This window comes from Rhinoraja longicauda, chromosome 8, assembly GCF_053455715.1.
Source record: "Rhinoraja longicauda isolate Sanriku21f chromosome 8, sRhiLon1.1, whole genome shotgun sequence".
NCBI lineage: Eukaryota > Metazoa > Chordata > Chondrichthyes > Rajiformes > Arhynchobatidae > Rhinoraja > Rhinoraja longicauda.
The window spans coordinates 32144616-32163799 of NC_135960.1; the positions used below are offsets into that span (position 1 = coordinate 32144616).

At 44.8% G+C, this 19184-nt stretch overlaps 1 protein-coding gene across 2 annotated transcripts in view; it reads left to right on the plus strand.

The window, feature by feature from the left end:
• Nucleotides 1-19184, plus strand: part of cdk15 (cyclin-dependent kinase 15) — a 34880-nt gene that overhangs the window by 4931 nt on the left and 10765 nt on the right. For both annotated transcript variants that reach the window (XM_078403555.1, XM_078403554.1), the window contains 8 exons: nucleotides 4226-4375; nucleotides 5553-5647; nucleotides 8271-8350; nucleotides 9920-10014; nucleotides 11558-11620; nucleotides 12969-13092; nucleotides 14069-14189; nucleotides 14423-14516. In XM_078403555.1, coding sequence (XP_078259681.1) covers nucleotides 4226-4375; nucleotides 5553-5647; nucleotides 8271-8350; nucleotides 9920-10014; nucleotides 11558-11620; nucleotides 12969-13092; nucleotides 14069-14189; nucleotides 14423-14516 — 822 coding nt within the window. The remainder of the gene's footprint in view (nucleotides 1-4225; nucleotides 4376-5552; nucleotides 5648-8270; nucleotides 8351-9919; nucleotides 10015-11557; nucleotides 11621-12968; nucleotides 13093-14068; nucleotides 14190-14422; nucleotides 14517-19184) is intronic.

Here is a 19184-nt window from a genome sequence, read left to right on the forward strand (position 1 = left end):
TTTAATTGTGCTTTATATCTGTACTCTTGTGGGTTTTTCGTCCAGTATCATACAGTGCAATACGCAGGAAACATGAACTGTGGAAGATGTAACTGGTTCATTTTTTAAAAAGTTATTTTTAGACTGCAAACAAATGCAAAATAATAAGCATGTGATCAAGCACATCGTAAATGAAATCACACTTATTCACACAATTTACCACCTTTACCGCCTTTCATAATAATGAAAACATAAGTGAATCTAGTTTGGCAAGTTTATCTGATTCCCAAGTCTTGAATTCACTTTGATCTTTATAGAATTCAGTGTTGCTTGTGCTAATCTTAGTGACAACAGATGTTGGTGATATAGAATGCATCTCTTATTTTTTTGAAGGTCTCACTTCTTGACTCTGCTCAGTCATTGTTTGTAGCAGCTCTTTAAGCCATTGCAGGACTCGCCACTGGAGTCCATTCAAACTCAAAATGTTCTCCCTTTAAAGTAATGTGTCTTCCTGTTTGCTTTGTTTCAACTGGCTTTCCTCCAGCTTCCAGACTTGGCTGAACCAGACTGAAACATGCTCCTGGCTTTTATATGCATTGATAGTGGCAGACTTGTCCTCTGGAATGAACCAAGACATCAACTAATTGTGAAATAAAATCCGAGCCAAAACTTTGTAATAATATTTTAAGTGCTATTCACGACTTTCTTCTTTAGTCTCTATTTTAACTGTCCAAGCTAACCTCCTAGCATTTTTGTTTGAGGATGACGAGGAGACCTGATGTGTATTCTTACTTAGTTTCATAAACTGTTCATTTGGAAAGACCAAAATTACAGCCTCCTCAGGAGATCACATCTTGGAATGTGAGTTCTTCTACTTGTCTTTGGTGGTACAGCATGACCCTACATGCTTTACTGCAACCCATTTTGATTGATTGCCCACCAAGACCAAGATGCTGCCCATGACTATCTTGTTGTGGTCAAGATGGGCATTCTGGGGACCCCTTCACACTTGCGGTGGTGCTCTTGAAGCTTGTGATCTGCAGTCTTGGCAATTGTACACTAACTGGACTGCTATCGTGCAGGAAGGAACTGCAGTTGCTGGGTCCAGAGATGCTGCCTGTCCCACTGAGTTACGCCAGTTTTTTGTGTCTATATTCTGCTTTTGTGCAGTTGCGTTTAATTGTGCAGTTGTGTGAAAAAGATTAACTTTGAAACGGGCCAATTCAGCACCCAGATCTTGAGATATAAGCAAAAGATGTTTATTGTCTTCAGCTTGGTTGAAGATTATTTTGGGCACCACAAGGGTGTTGCCCACATATTGTATGTAGTTTTGACCAAAACATTGTGTCACATGTTTGTTTACCTTTTTCTCCACTTGATCCTTTGGGCCATATGGTACCAGTCTAGGTCTGCATTAAATGATCTTGACATTTGGCTCAATGTCCATATGGGCTTTGTGTCCCTTGATCCTTGTCTATAAATTCTGAAATAGATTTGAATATTGCTCTGGAGGCTTCTCGAAATGATTTTTGGAGGTGTTCATACTAAACGCAATCTTCTAATCCCCCTTTTATTCTGCAAGGCAATCTTTTCCTGACAGATCTTGTATGTTTGTATAATTAGTTAATATAAATGATCACCTTCTTTTATGACCATTGCCAGAAGCTGCATGTCATACCTGACCAAATGTTTTTGGAATGTTTTATCAACACCTTGCCTAGCCTCTTGGTATACATATCTCTGGCTACAATTAATTAGTCAGCTGCTGTACATATGCTGGTTTCTATTTTCAAGTTATTAACATTCAGTTTGATATTAGAAAAGCTATTTTTCCCCTTACTGCAGCTAGTGTCAAACGTGCTAGTAAACCACCCATCAGGTTGTTCACCAGCGTTAATGTGATAAAAGTCTCCTTTTTGTGGCTTTCTATTGTTAGTATTGTTCTTGCTCACCTGGCTGACATTATTCTGGCTGGCAATCCAGATCTAGCTTTACACATGGAGGCTCTGTGCCCTTTTTACAGTTACAGTATTCTGCTGCTGTAAACAAGCACATTTGTGATTATGTGGGCTACGGCTTTCCTGAATGCTTGACAATTCATATATCCATGTGACTTCAACTGAATGTGGACGCTCCCACAATTGCTACTGTCCTGTATCCGTGTTAACGCCTTAACACTGAACATTGACATTGAAACTAGGTGTGGTTGAAATGCTTTGGGATTTTTAGAAGCTGCTTCCATACATGTTCAAACATTCATTTCTTTCTTTCTTCAGGACTTAAAAAGAATCGTTGCACCTGTGATGCTGCTGTAAGCAAGATTTTCACTGTACCTGGACATCACTGTAGACAATAGACAATAGGTGCAGGAGTAGGCCATTCGGCCTTTCGAGCCAGCACCACCATTCAATGTGATCATGGTTGATCATTCTCAATCAGCACCCCCTTCCTGCCTTCTCCCCATGACCCTTGACTCCGCTATCCTTAAGAGCTCTATCTAGCTCTCTCTTGAATGCATTCAGAGAATTGGCCTCCACTGCCTTCTAAAGCAGAGAATTCCACAGATTTACAACTCTCTGACTGAAAAGATTTTTCCTCATCTCTGTTCTAAATGGCCTATCCCTTATTCTTAAACTGTGGCCTCTGGTTCTGGACTCCCCCAACATCAGGAACATGTTTCCTGCCTCTAACGTGTCCAACCCCTTAATAATCTTATATGTTTCGATAAGATCCCCTCTCATCCTTCTAAATTGTACTTGTGCACATGACAATAAACTCGATTTGACTTGAGATAATTTGACCCATGCAACCCTTGGAGAATAGCTGTCAGTCCCATTCTCCTATTTAAAAATAGGTTTGATTGAAATGACTTGTTTGTTCACCTTCACACAAACTTGTCCTGCTGTACCTGTTTCATTGGGTTGTTTAAATTAATACTGACTAGCTAATTAATTTATTGCATCGTATGGGAGGCGCATTCCCAATCTCGTTGTACCCCTGTACAATGACAATAAAGATATATTGTATTGTTCAGGAAGGTGCTAAAATTATAATGTCATGACACATCCTTTAATACTGCTAAATAATCACTAATGATCTTCTCTGACCTTTGGTGACTTTTAAAATTTGGCATTTTCTACAATTCTGAGTGTGCGTTATTAAAGTGATTGTGTAATACCTCCATCATCTCATCGAATACAACATCAATTGTATCGTGTGACATAGGAGGTCTGCTAACATGGCTGAAGCACCAGAACACACCACAATAATGTTTCTTTTAGAAATTTTCTGGTTTCATTTTGAGCAGGTACCATAGTACATTTACCTTCAATTTTAGTGATATTGTTTGTCGTGAAAAAACATTTTCATCCATTTTGCAGAAGAATAGAAAGGGTCTCATAGACGTCAAGGCTCCCTTGAATTGAACCTGATTGTGTTTGCACTGCTGTCTTGCACCAGTCCTACTTTATCATTGCAAGGCCTAAATCGGTAATCCCAAACACACTATCTTTATTTCCTGTACTGGATTACAAATTGAAATTGGTGAGATAACTCACGTGGGCAGATTAATGACTTTAACTATACTACTTTAAATCTTACATTCTTCTCATTGCCAGTGCAGTATCTGTACCTTGAGGGATCTTCGTGCAGTTATGTGCTAAATAATAGGTGAGAAACACAGAGTTCTAAAAGGTGTGACTGGTTTATTCAGAATTCTCCTCCAAAATGCCCAGTAAAAAGAAGCTCAAGCAATCACATCAGAAATTATATCATACTTATTTACATACATTCCACTATCCAAGCAGTTGTTGGTCACTCTATTGGGAACTGGGATAATCCTGCACTAAACCAGCCCCACTGACACTGGAAGTTGGGTTAACCTGGCTCAAATGCTAGTATCCACCCTCTCTATGCAAGAGGATATCCGTGTCCTTAATTACAGGCCCCACATTTTTGGCAGATTATCCCAATTTCCCCTTTTTTGGGCTTGGAGACATGTTTGTGCCTGGGATGTGCACTGAATCCACAACTTTCTGACGCAGAGGAGGTATGCTACTACCTGAGCCAAACTATAAAGGCAAGAAAGTTGTGATGGTCACTGGACATCACGTGACATTACAGGTCTCTGGGGCAAAGGTCAGAAGACTGTTTGGGCCCTGGATTCAAGATTTAATGCAGGGATGGTGATTATTCAGCATTCAGCTCTGCACTGTCTCAATACTAATGCTGTTTTCTCTTTTTGCAGCTGACTGAGGTCACTGAGTCGCCAAGAAGTCCATTTGTCTGCGAGCCCCGCCTGTACCACACGCTGCAGGCCCGGAAACCCACTGGGCACAGGAACCGCAGCAACAGCATTCCGATAGGGTGCAAAAACTACACACAGGGTCACCAATGGGTACACTGCATCAACACTAGCCTCTGTACGACAGACCCTCCAACCCTTGATAGTCTCTCCGCTGATCAATTTAACAGCACTTCCTAATCAATATGACAGCCCTCCTCCAAACTGTGAGACTGATCCTTCTCCAAATAGTAGAAACATAGAAACTAGGTGCAGGAGGAGGCCATTTGGCCCTTCGAGCCAGCACCGCCATTCATTGTGATCGTGGCTGATCATCCACAATCAGTAACCCGTGCCTCCTTCTCCCCAAACCCCTTGATTCCGCTAGCCCCAAGAGCTCTATCTAACTCTCTTTTAAATTGACCCATGAATTGGCTTCCGCTGCCTTCTGTGGCAGAGAAATCAAAATCTCTTAATTGTACTTAAATCTCGTTGTACTTGCACAATGACAATAAAGGATATTGTATTGTATTGAATTCCACAAATTCACAACTCTCTGGGTGAAAAAGTTTTTTTCATCTCAGTTTTAAATGGCCTCCCCTTTATTCTTAGACTGTGGCCCCTGGTTCTGGACTCCCCCAACATTGACAACATTTTTCCTGCATCTAGTATGTCAGTCTTATCTCTCACACCCTATAGACAGCACTCCTTTGCCAACCTGAAGGATAACTCCTTTGTCTCATGTTCAAAGAGTATCCAATGGGCTCTCAAACCTCACAACCCCACATCCCACCTCCCCGCTCTGGTCCACTTACCATCTTATGTTATTTAGGTATCCTCCGCTGCTCCCTTAGCCTTTTCTGTAGTGTGAACAGTGTCAGCTATGGCTCAGTGGGTTGCAATTTTGTCTCTGAATCAGAAGTTGTGGGCTTAAGTCCTACTCCAGAGACTTGAGCATGTAATCCTGGCTGCACTCCAGTGCATTACTAAGGGAATGCTGCACTGTCGGAGGTGCCCTTTGTTTGGATGAGATGCACAATGGAAGCTCCATTTATCTTTCTGGAAGAGAGTGGACTTCTCTCTGATATCCCTCAACCAAACTATCAAGTCAATTGCTCTTCATTGGGGTTGTGCATTATGCAGATTACCTCCCTCTTTTCCTCCATCGTAATTGTGACTGCTCTTCAGAAGTACGTCATTGGCCTTAAAGCGATTAACTATATATCTTCGGGTGACAAAAGGTGAAAGTGTTCCTTTAAAGGAAATTGTGATATTAGTTTCTTTTTTCCAGCAAAGTGGCCTACGATTTGGAACAGCAGCCTCCTACCTAAACCTAGAGAAACTGGGGGAAGGATCTTATTCTACGGTGTACAAGGGGATTAGCAGGTTTGTTGTGAAAGCTTCAATTTTCTAGTTAGGATTACTCTACCACTACAGAAACTCTTTGAAATATGTTGTGAGTCAATATCCAAAATGATGTTTGTCCAAATCAACAAACATTTACATGCAGTTTTCTGGAAGAGGAGTAACAAAGAGGAAAAGAGATACAGGTGAGTCATAGGGCACCCTTTTTCAAGCTCCCAGATCTCAGAATCTGTCCCTCGCTAAATCTCTTCATTTGTTGACTCTAGTGGTATACTAGTATCCCACATCTCCTCCCTTACATAGTATCATCCCAGTTAATTTGATCTGGTCTCTTATTATCCACCATCTTCAGTATTTATTCATCCACGTTTTCCCGTGAAAGCATACTATTCTTGCCATTAAACTTGTTCCGATTCCTGGCAACCCATTCCACAGCCATCAGTGTTTTGTAAGCCTTCTATCTGTGGGTTCTCAGATTGGTTTTGATTATTTTCTTTATGCCCAAATCATTGATCTCTTGAGAGCAGCCTGGACCCAGCGCTAACTTCTCGCACACTCCATTTTCACTGTTCACTCAATATGAAAAGCCCTACTATTGACTCTAATTCTAGTTGTTGACAACCAACTCTCCAACTATGTTGTTATATATCCTGTTCTTTAATACCAAACTTTTAAACACTGAAGATGAAGCTCATGTAAGACATCTTATTAAATGCCTCTGAAACAACCATTTACATCACTTCCGTCACATTCTCCAAATGTTAAAGCATGACTCGTTTAATTTATTTGCACTGTTGATCTGTGCTGAACCCATGAATTTCTGAACAGTCACTGACTTTGTTCCAAAACCGACTACATTTTGCTTTCTTCCAAATGATCATTTTGTTAATGACTTTAAAATGTCAGATGGAGATCAATGTCAATGGATTTAAATGATGCTGTATTAACAAGGTCATTGGGTTTCTTAAAAACCTTTTGATTTCCTAACTCTGGAAGCTGGAATCTGGATCTCGAATTTAGGAATTTCAGAGAGCCTCATCTTTAGCTTTGGCAGATAGACAACATTAGATATACTTTGAGACAGATGTAAAACATATTTGGCCACATTTTAATAATTTTGTCAATAGTAATTAAACAATTTATGATGTCTCAGATAAAATGTGATGACAATAAACATTATAAGGATCATAAAAGTTAATATTTTTGAAAATTAATCTGAAACCTGTCAAATTCTGTATTCATGCATTCAGTTTGCTGACCTGTGGTCTTCAAATACGACACTGACAATTTCCCGATTTGCTTAACTTAAATGTTAAGTTATAAGTTCTCGACCATCTACTCAGCTGCTTAAAGGGCCTGTCCCACTTAGGCGATTTTGTAGGCGACTGCCGGCGACTGTAATAGACGTAGCAGGTCGCTGCAAAACCGGCGACTGGACCCCCTCTACGACAACGTCTACGACAAGCTACAACAGCCTACCACCTAGTCAACGGCAAGCTACTGACAACTGGCAACCCAATCGTCACGACTAGGACGTCCACCTACGACCGCACCTACGATCGCACCTATGACCACACAGGCAACAACCTAGGACAACCGAAGTCAACCTATGTCCACCTGCAACAAGCTACGACCCTGAAGACTGAAGACAATTCACGTCATTCTGGCCTCCAAAACAATGGAATCACCCAGTTTCCTTATAAAAGGGGGTGTATGGTAGAGTTTCCATTCATTCTGCATCATGACTATTTGAAAGTGATGCCATGAGAAACTACTCTGAGATACAATAACTTCATACATCAAATTTCCGTCAAAATGTTAAGAATTTTCTTTACGCCCTAGTCCCATGACCACGGACGTTCGCCACAGAGGTGCCACTGACATAGCCTGGCGTAGCTAGTCGCATCAACTGTCGCCGAAGGTAGCCAGCTGTCGTAGGTTGTCGCTGGTATGGTCGTGCCTTGTCGTCGGTATGGTCGTATATTGTCGTAGATTGTTGCCGATATAGGCGTACATGGACTCCATTCATCAGCATCGCGACTGGTTGTTGTAGCGTGACCTCTGTGGACTTGGGTTTTCCCAGTGCCTGTTGCAACTTGACTTCTCTTGACTACGGAACCTGTCGCCGGTTGACGTAGGTGGTCGCCAATGGAATTCACCGAAGTCAGCACTGGCGACAACCTACGTCACCTGGTGACAACCTACGTCAGCACCTACATCAGGATACATCAAACTACGCTCATTGGCGTCAAATCCACTGTCGCTGAAAATGTTTCAACATTCTGAAAATCCAGCGGCGACCAGAAAGACTCTTTGGAGACTGCTCACGACCATACAGGCGACACCCCGGCGACCATGTGGCGACAGCCTAGTCGCCTGTAGTCACCTAAAAAATCGCCTAAGTGGGTCAGGCCCTTAAAGCAGCTTTTTAGCAGAATGGGGCTTTTTTCCCAAGATTCAGGTAAATATTTGTTCCGAAACATTGCCATTTTATCTGGATATCTTTATTATTAATAACTTGAATTACAGTGAAGAGGTCAGTTATCTCAGTGTGTGGGAACTACTGTGGAATATTACAGAGATTAGATTCTGTATTAAAATGACAGACTTGAAATGGTGTTAATGATCTTTTTACTGTATACAGGATAAATGGCAATCTTGTCGCCTTGAAGGTTATTAAGAAGCAGGAAGAAGAGGGAGTTCCTTTTACTGCAATCCGTGAGGGTAGGTACAGTATAAGATTCTGGTTCTACATCTGTAAATCACTCCAGTGAAGAAACTTTGTATTCTGGGAGTGTTTTATGATAAGTCATTCCACTGAAGTAAGCATGTGTGATTAAATACTTTAACTATTACTAGTAGGGGATTATATTAACTTGGGGGAAAGTAATGCACCATAAATAACTACAGTGGGAGTTGGTGCAAAGTTAACTTCTTCTGAGACGGTCCTCAAGATTTAAGATGATCTGTTTTCATTCTGGTTTTGACTGTTCTGAGGAGGTTGACATGGCCTCTTCCTAATGGCTGGGGTGTAGATTCTGCCCATCCAGATGTACAACGGATAAGATCTTCATTGGTCAACCACTTCAAGAAAAATATGGGCCGCAGCGCAGTGCTCTGTTGTGGTGGAAAAGTAGCGCAACGGTAGAGTTGCTGCCTTACAGTGCGAAAGTCCCAGGTTCAATCCTGACAATGGGTGCTGTCTGTATGGAGTTTGTACGTTCTCCCTGTGACCGTGTGGGTTTTCTCTAGGTGCTCCGGTTTCTTCCCACTCTCCAAAGACATACAGGTTTGTAGGTTGATTGGCTTCCGTAAAATTGTAAATTGTCCCTAGTATGTAGGATAGTGCAAGTGTATGGAGGATCACTGGTCGGTGTGGACTCGGTGGGCAGAAGGGCCTGTTTCCACACTGTATGTCTATCTAAAGTCTAAAGTCAGCATCGCAAAGCATTTATCAGCCGAAAGCCTTTGACCCATCAGTTGGAGGGTTCTGTGGAGCACCTCCTCATTTGGCTATCAATAACATTGTGTTTCCATGGTATGCTTGGTCCTCGCTATGCACCCCACCAATCTCCATATCCCACAGATCATTCTCCAACATTTTCACTGCATTCAACATGATTGCACCACCTGTCCCCACCCTTTTCCATATTCTGCAGAGACCTCTCTCCATAGTTTCTTAGTGCTCTCATCCCTCCTCATCGGCCGTCTGCTCCCAGGGACATTTCCCTACAACCGAGATTTAACACCTGCCCCTACACTTCTGCCTCTCACCTCCATTCAGAGATTTCAATAGCCATTCCAGGTGAGGCAGAGGTTTACTCGTGTTTCTTCCAACCTCATCTATTGCATTAGATATTCCTGATGTAACCTCTTCATTAGTGAGATGAAACGTAAACCGGGTGACTGTTTCGCCAAACAATTGTGCTCCATCCGCTAAGGTTTGCTGGAGTTCCCGGTTGCTAGTCATTTGAACTCCCCTTTCCATTCCTATACCGATCTTTCTGTCCTCGGCCTCCTCTACTGCCAGAGAGAGGCCATGACTTCCAGTTTCAGAGTGTGTTTGTGTATTGTGTGACGTCACTACTGTGGATGATTGTGAAGTTAGGATGCATTTTATTTATGCTAAATTGAGGAAAAAGTTCAGTAAATGCATTATACAGGGAATAAGTCATTGTAGTCAGCAGATTGGTCACTCAGAAAGACTGGTGGTAACAGAATAGTTTGCTTGCCCAAAATTGTACCTTTTCCTATAAATCACCTGGTGTGAGGCTGTCTCTGTCTTGTTTCCAGCATCCCTTCTGAAGGGCTTGAAGCACAGCAATGTGGTGCTTCTGCATGACATTATCCACACGCAGGAAAACCTGACCTTCGTATTTGAATATGTGGTGAGTGAATCCATCCAGCCCTGTACATTTGACCAAATGCAGCCATTGTGTAGAAGTTCAGTGTTAAGGTTGTATGTTCAGAAGCACCAGTAACAATAGATTCAAGCCAGCAAAGTTGGGAAGAGTAAGCAATTCAGTCTCCAGTGAGTAATTTAATATTTCAAAGCCAGCCGTTTGTAGAAAAATTGAAGGAGGTGAAGCAATTCCGAATTTTGATATCTTGAGCAAACAGCATGAATTTAACAGCATCTTGAACATAGTACATTGTTCCCTGTGCTTTCCAAGAGCAATGAGCAGACAAATGGGATATGATGCCATGTAAAGAGAGTTTGGAACTGGTGGCCAAGGGTATTGAAAAAGAGCTAAGATTTGAGGACTGTTGTACAAAAGGCGGAGAGGCAGAGAGATGTAGGCGTGAAGTTCTGGAATATAAGGAATTGAAGCAACATCTGCATAGACGGCCACTGGAAATAATGATGTTAAAGGGGGACAAAATTAAAGGATGCAAGAATTCTTATTGAGAATGTAATGAGTTTTGAATTGAACACAGGCAAGACAGAACCAGTACCAATTCCTTCAGTGGGTCATGTGTACATTAACTAGAATTATCACTGGATCAGAATTGGTGCACAGAGTGCTGACTATTGCTCTCTGCATCTTAACGTGCCTCAATTTATACTGAACTAGTGTGGCTCTCCTCTAGCAGTGCCTCATTTGTAAGCTCTTTTCCAGTCTCTGTATATTTTTCCACCTCATCCAGTGATCCCCAAGCAAGTTCATCCATCTTTCAGAGAGCAGATTTTTCACATCTTTGACACACTAACCATCCCCAATTGTTGTGCTCCACCGCGTGGAGATGAACTTTCCTAATGTTCTTCAGTATTCCAAACATTTGTTGTTAAACTCCTTTGAAAATAGTGCACTTCCCTGAATGTCATTGCAATGAAGTTGCATCCACTCTCCTCGTCCTTCTGGCTGGGTGTCCAGGGTCATTCCACCCTCCCAGTGGTGTGACCAGAGTTATCCCTACACCACAGGTATCTGCCCAGAGTCATTCCCAGACCCCCAGTATGTGTCAAGAATTATCCCTACACAAACCCCCAACCTGTGGTTCCTACCTCTCCCTCTGCTCTGTGTCCAGTATTGTCCACCATCCCTTCAACTTTGTGTCCAGAGTTGGTTTTTATCCATGCAAAGTTACAGAAGGAGAAAAGGTTGAAATTTTTATGGCTACAGCTGTGAAACAGTTGGAATATTGCTAAGAATTTAGATAATAAGGGGAAGTATATTTGCGAATATACCTTAGTGTTTAACAGGGCGGTAAGGTATTTGTTCTCTGATGTTTGGAATCAATGGCACTTATGCTGACAGTGCAGTGATATGCTAACTTAGGAGCCTGTTTTCTTTATGGTGAAGATAGACACAAAAAGCTGGAGTAACTCAGCGGGACAGGCAGCATCTCTGGAGAGAAGGAATGGGTGACATTATGGGTCAAGACCCTTCTTCAGTCTGCTCCTGACATACTATGTTTTGTTCCTTTCAGCAAACAGATCTTGCCCAGTATATGACACAGCATCCAGGAGGTCTACACACAAACAATGTTAAGGTAAAAGAGGTTCTGGCTTCTGTTTCACTACAGCTGTTAATAATTCCAATACCCTCTGGGATCAGTTGGTGTCGGGTGGGGTCTGGGATCCATTTGTGTTCAGCACATTCTGTTCCTCTATTCATGCTGGTCACGCTCTAGTTCTGTTATTTCTGGGTTCCCCGAGTTACAATTCTGCTAGGGCTGGTTTATCCTGCAATACCAAAAGATGAATGCAGTCCTCGAGATGGAATCTCTTTGTGGTTCTGAGGAGCAACTCCATTCCCCTTTTCTGGACTCTGAGATAAAGACCCATACTTCATTTCCCTCCTTTAATATTTTTGTGCCTTAAAATTACTGTTGCAAATGTCTGATAGTTTGTACAATTGTTTAGGGAAGAAAATCTAAGGCTTTACTGACCACTTGTGATCCCTTCTCATGTGATTCAATACTAATTGCCTCCTAAAGTGCTTAGTTGCATCAAGCTACATCACTTACAGTTCATTAGGTACAGCACAGAAACAGGCCCTTTGGTCCACCAAGTAAAGGATGACCATCAAGCCCCCATTTATGTCAATCGCACCTGTCAATCCTAATCTCCACGTTCCATCAGCTCCCCAGATATTATGATTCACCTACACACTACACACACTACCCATCTATATATCTTTGGGACGTGAGGGGAAAACTGGAAGACCAGAAGGAAATCCGCATGGTCACAGGGATAAGGTTCAAACTTCACACAGATAGGACCAGAAGCCAGGATTGAACCCAGGTTACCGGACCTGTGAGGCAGTAGTTCTACCAGTTATGCCACTGTTTAGTTTAGAGATACAGCATGGAAACAGGCCCTTCGGCCCACCGGGTACGGGCCGACCAACGATCCCCGCCCACTAGGGACAATTTTTACATTTACAAAGTCAATTCATCTACAAACCTGTATGTCTTTGGAGTGTGGGGGGAACCGAAGATCTCGGAGAAAATCCACGCAGGTCATGGGGAGAACATACAAACTCCATACAGACAGCACCCGTAGTCAGGATCGAACCCGGATCTCCGGCGTTGCACTTGCTGTAAGGTAGCAACTCTACCGTTGCGCCACCGTGACTGCCCTGTACTGCCCTATTCTAGTCCAATTTTTTTCAAGGTTAGCTACCATTTGTCAGCTATTGCTGTGAATACCTGGATGATTCTCATCTCGGGAGTGATAGAAAAAATGTCCAGTAAAACCTCACTACCGTTCTGGTCACCCCAAATGTGACAACTCCTCCATATATTGGCTCCTCTGCAGGCTGGCCTGAACTCTCAGTGCGATCAGCTTTAGTTGTCCTCTGCTTCCCGATTTCAAAGCAACGTCCTTCTCTTTCAGCTCTTCCTCTTTCAACTGCTGCGTGGCCTGGCATATATCCATCGCTGCCACATCCTGCACCGTGACCTCAAACCGCAGAACCTGCTCATCAGCTGTGTTGGAGAACTCAAACTTGCTGATTTTGGTCAGTATGTACATGTTCTTGGGATGGAAAATTAATGTGCTGAAGGGGTGGGCTTTCATGGAGAGTTAGTGTACCGGAAGGATGGGATCCAGAGAAGAAATAATGAGTTGTTTCCTCCATTCTATCCCGTGTAGGTCATTGTATTGTGTTCTTAAAATCATCAAACCATTTTTTGGGCCTTTTGCACCCCTCCTATTAGCTTTATCCTGGTGCTAGTTGAAGCTCACTTATGATTACTCTTGATTGAATCAAAAGATTATGTAATTCAAGTACCATTCCAAAAATATAAAGCTTTCATTCAGTACTGGGGAACTGCTGCTATTTTGGAGGTCTCATTGTTCAGATTAAACTTCTTATCATGGTACTGTTTGTTTCCTGGAGTGTACATAAAATAAGCCATGGAAGTATTTCTGGAAAGAAAAGGTAATGCCTGGAGTTGGGAAATGCTCAGCAGGTCCAGCAGCATCTGTGGCAAGAGAAACATGACTCCTTCAGGTTTACAGTAGGCTTGAAGAACCGTACCTTATCTTCTAACCAGGGATGTTATGCCCTCGAGACTCAACATGAAATCAGCAGTTTCAGATAATGGGTATTTTCTTATTTTGCTCCACTGTTCTCTGGTAATTTCAGATAATTACTTTGCCCTACACCTCCTCCAGACTCGCCATTCTCCTCCCAATTTCTCATCGGCTATAAAACCTATAGTCATTTAACCTCTCCCTATCACCAATCTTCCCTTTTGTTCTATTCCTTCCTGTCCCTAAAGCTCTGCATCTTAAAATTGTTCTTGTTTATTTTTTCTCAGTTCTGATGAAGCATTGTTAACTTAAAACATTAAATATGTTTTTTTCCATAAATACTGTTGGATCTGTTGAGTGCTTTATGTTTTTATTTCTTTCAAGGACAAACTCCTTTCATGTAGGCATCAGTGCTGGCCATTCTCTGTCTTAGCCTGTTCTTCTTTGTTTGGTCTCAGGATTGGCAAGAGCGAAGTCTGTGCCCAGCCAGACGTATTCCTCACAGGTGGTGACCCTGTGGTATCGTCCCCCAGACATTCTTCTCGGGACCACAGATTATTCCACTGGCCTGGACGTATGGTAAGAATGCTGAACTTCCTTTCTGGACAAAGGCTCCAGCTACTTGGAGAAACTAGAAATGTCAGAGTTAGATCAGAAACAATGCTTGTAGTGGTTAAGGGAAGAGGTATGAGTCCAGAGGGACTTGGTCCATTGGTATCAGTCATAAATGAGTGATTGAACAAGCTGGCTGTACACTTACTGTCATTTGGTGATGAAAATTACAGAGACTAATCCTGTCTTGTTCTTTGTAGGGGAGCTGGCTGTATATTCATTGAGATGATAGAAGGTTCGCCGGCCTTCCCTGGTGTGTCTGATATCACAGAGCAGCTCCAAAGAATCTGGGCAGTAAGTGAATGAGGTTTGATTCAAGAGTCAAGAACGTTTATTAATTGCATACATCGGATATGAATCGGAACAATGAAATTCAAACTTGCCACAGCTTTACAGGCACACAAAATGCAAAACAACAAAAAAGTAAATATACAATAAATGATCAATTACTCTAAACAATCAGGGCATGATCGTGTAAAATACCTAAGTATGCAGAGCAGCGTTTCTCAACCAAGGTTCCCCGGAACACTAGAGTTTCGCTTGAGGTCGCTAGGGGTTCCGAGAGAAATAGTCGCTAATCATTTCAAACCAGATCAAATGCACTTTTTAAAGTTGAGTATTGCATGCAAATCTGAAAAGTTTAGGGTGAAAATTCTTCGTTATTTGTTCAGTACAGGCCCCGCCGCCACTGATTTTCCAGCAACTGGTGGTCCGGCGCCTCCTTAAATCCAGACAAAATTACGAGAGCCCACTTGAAATCCCCCTGCCGTGGAAGTCTCCCCGAAAATGTGGCACCTAGGCTGGGCAAGGCAGCCAATCTCGACCTCATCGGGACTTCCACGGCCGATCGGTAGATTGAATTTGCAACCTGCGTCGGGGCTCTGGAACTCCAGCCCAGCTGGAGCCAGCACATCTATCCCCATAGCCGACTTCCTTGGCCGGCTTTGCAGGCTGGTATCTCGACCCCACTTCCCCACCCCCCCAGCAGCCTAGGTGGTCTGTTCTGGTACCATTGTACCCCTCGCGGGGGCCGTGACCTCCTCTGGTCCGGTAAAATGGATAAACCAGCAAAGCTCTGGAACTAAGAGTGCCAGAAAATCAGTGGTGGAACTGTAATGAGTAAATATTAAATTTAAGTGCAAGATTACATAACTATATTAATTAATTAAGACGGGGTTAAAATATAAAACACAGCAAAAAAGCCAATTACTACCTTTTTGGGCTGATTATCAATTAATGTGCAAATTTACTTCAACAAATACTTCAATATGTACTTCAATAAGCAAGATGACATTACACTCTAAATGACTGCAATTAGTGGTCTTATGTGGGGTTGTTTTCCCCAGGACTAGAACCAATGTAGAGCAGAAATGCACATCCTTGCTGATCATATGTAAATGCATAGTAGTTATTATCTGTTTTTGTTCTGTTTATATATGTTATATATGATGTTGGTTATTTATGTTTATATTTTGTATTTACAGATATGGTTGAGTTTTTTGTGTGAATGAAAACCTCCTTATGAGGTCTCTTGACCAAGCAGTTTGATTTCAGGTTTTTTTTCAATGTCAAGTGCAAAACGTGAAAAACGTGTTATTTTTTGCTTAAACCAGTTATCAGAAAAATATATTATGTTTACCTTATGAACTTCAAGTTTATGAAAGGGAAAGAAAGAGATTAATAAAGCTATACAATAACTTTTATGTAGTGGTTCCTACATGAGACATGAAAATTATTTCAATGGTTCCGCAAGGGTAAAAAGATTGCGAAACGCTGATGTAGAGCAAAAACTAAAGTGTATAGATGTTACACAGACCAGGTAGAAACTCCTCTCTTTGCAATGAGAGTTTAAACCCAGCTCAGTTTAAGGGAAAAGGTTGACATTCTTGTACAAAGGGCCCAGATGAAATGGCTTTGGGTGCTGGAGCAGCAATGGATGGGGGAGACATGGTAAATTCGTACTCCTTTTCCCATGGTTTGCTTCATTTTGCCACCCAGCTGTGTTCCTGTATGTAGGGTCTGTAGTGGCTTTGGGGACCCAGTGCAGTCACATGATGATGCACATGAAACAACCACCCAGTTGTATGGGGAATTCCAGGCACCAGACTTCAAGGCTCCCTAAAACTTAGCAGAGTTTTGGGGAGTGTTGTAGAAAAGTGGGACCAAAGGTTCCCTAAAATTGGCAACACTGTTAGACAGGATGATGAAGAAGGCATTTGGCACACTACTCTTTATTGATTGGGTCAAGAGTACAAGAGTTCGAATGTCATTTCACAGCAGTGCAAGATATTAGTCAGACCACCCTTAAAATATTGTGTGGAGTACTCTTTACCTGTACCAGAGGATGGATGTGATTGAGCTGGAGAGGATGTCTAAAAGATTCGCAAGGATGTCACTGGGACTTGAGTTATAAGGAGAAATTGGATATGGTGGGACTGTTTTCCCTGGAGTGAAGAAAGCTGAGGGGTAACCCAAAGGAGGGTTATAAAATCATGAGCGGGTATAAAAGAGAAGGGTGGTCACAGTTTTTTCCCCGGCTAGGGGAGCCTAAAGTTAAAGGATATATGTTTCACAGACCTCCCAACCCTTCTGAATTTGGCGGAAAGTTTTGCTTTCTTATTTCATTTCTGCCATTCCGATTTCGCCTCGCATTTTTCCGCAAAACACACGCCTCGCCGCTCGCTCCGCCTCACCTCGCCACTGGCCCGGCATCGCCGCAGTACCCGGCATCGCCGCAGTACCCGGCATCGCCGCAGTACTCGCCTCGCCGCTGGCCCGGCCTCGCCGCTGTACTCGCCTCGCCGCTGGCCCGGCCTCGCCGCTGTACTCGCCTCGCCGCAGTACTCGCCTCGCCGCAGTACTCGCCTCGCCGCAGTACTCGCCTCGCCGCTGTACTCGCCTCGCCGCTGGCCCGGCCTCGCCGCTGTACTCGCCTCGCCGCAGTACTCGCCTCGCCGCAGTACTCGCCTCGCCGCAGTACTCGCCTCGCCGCTGTACTCGCCTCGCCGCTGGCCCGGCCTCGCCGCTGTACTCGCCTCGCCGCTGTACTCGCCTCGCCGTGTACTCTCCTCGCCGCGTGTCTCGGCCTCGCCGCTGGCCCGGCCTCGCCGCTGTACTCGCCTCGCCGCTGTACTCGCCTCGCCGCGTGTCTCGGCCTCGCCGCTGTACCCGCCTCGCCGCTGTACCCGCCTCGCCGCTGTACCCGCCTCGCGACGCTGTACTCGCCTCGCCGCTGTACTCGCCTCGCCGCTGTACTCGCCTCGCCGCTGGCCCGGCCTCGCCGCTGGCCCGGCCTCGCCGCTGGCCCGGCCTCGCCGCTGGCCCGGCCTCGCCGCTGTACTCGCCTCGCCGCTGTACTCGCCTCGCCGCTGTACTCGCCTCGCCGCTGGCCCGGCCTCGCCGCTGTACTCGCCTCGCCGCTGGCCCGGCCTCGCCGCTGGCCCGGCCTCGCCGCTGTACTCGCCTCGCCGCTGTACTCGCCTCGCCGCTGGCCCGGCCTCGCCGCTAGCCTCGCCTCACCTCGCCACTCGCCCGTCCTCGCCTTGTCGCTGGCCCGGCCGCACCTCGCCTCTCGCCGCTGGCCCGGCCTCACCAAGCCTCTCGCCGCTGGCCTCGCCTCGCCTCTCGCCGTTCGTCAGGCCTCGCCTCGCTCCGGAGCGTGAGGTCTGTTGATGTTGAGAAGGGAAGGGGAGAGGGTTAGGGTTCGGGGGAGGGGGGCAGTAGATTGGGAGGAGGGAGGGGGGGTGGAGGAAGGGGGGAGTGGGGGAAGAGGGGTGGGGGAGTGGATTTGGGGGAAAGGGGAGGAGGGGTGGAGGGGACGGGTGGGGGGGGGGGGGGGTGGGGGGGGGGGGGGGGTGGGGGGGAGAGCGGGGGTGGGGGGGGTACGGGGGTGGGGGGGAGTAGTTTTGGGGGAGACATGGACCGTTGTGATTTGTTGTTGAAGACCACTGGAGCAAGTATGTCTTCAATTAAATTAGGTATGTGCAGTTTTTTAAATGAAACTCTTTCTTCATAACTTAGTCATACATCTTATGACCATTGTTCTTTTATTCAATATCAAGAGAATTGGGATGTGTAAGGAAAAAGCAAAATAGAAAGAACAAAACAAAACAATTTTTTCTTTGTTGTAAAAAGTATTTCTGTTCAATAACCTTTCTATAACATTGTACATATAGTCCAAGAACTACAGACTGATGGAAATAATAGTCATTTTTCACAAGTGAACGTAGCGCAACGTTTATGCGCATTTGATGTGCATACTTTTCTTTTGCTGAAAAGTTGCAAAAGAACCGCGGCCTCCAGGGCTCTGGTTCGCAGAGCCCGCGGATCGGACTTACCATCAGCGGAGCCGGCCGTCTTCAGAGGCTGCGGGAGCGGCTGCGACTCGCCTTAGGCTCGGGCCGCGTGGATGCCGACATCGGGAGCTCCGGCAGCGGCAGCGTGTTCGCCCGCCCCGGATCGCGGGGCTTGGGTCGCGGACATTTCACCGTCCGGCGCGGCCTAAAATAGGCCGCGGGATTTTCCTCTGCTGGCCGGGGGCTTCAATGTCGGGAGCCACGACCGCCCTGACGTGCAGCAACAGCGGCAGCGTGTTCGCCCGCCCCGGATCGGACTTATCATCAGCGGAGCCCGCCGTCTTCGGAGGCTGCGGGAGCGGCTACGACTCGCCTTAGGCTCGGCCCGCTGCGGACCTTCCGGCGCGGCCTGCAACCACAACAACCTGACCGCGGGAGAAGACGGCAGGAGAAGGGAAAATACATTGTGGCCTTCCATCACAGTGAGGAGAGGACTGCAGGAGACTCACAGTGATGGATGTTTCTTTGATGGATGTTTCTTTTTTTGTGTGTTTTTGGGGTTGTGTAATTTTAATGCCTATTTTAATGCTTTTATTGTTGGACTGTGGGTGACTGAATTTCGTCCAATTTGGATGACAAATAAAGCTATCTTGAATCTTAAATCTTG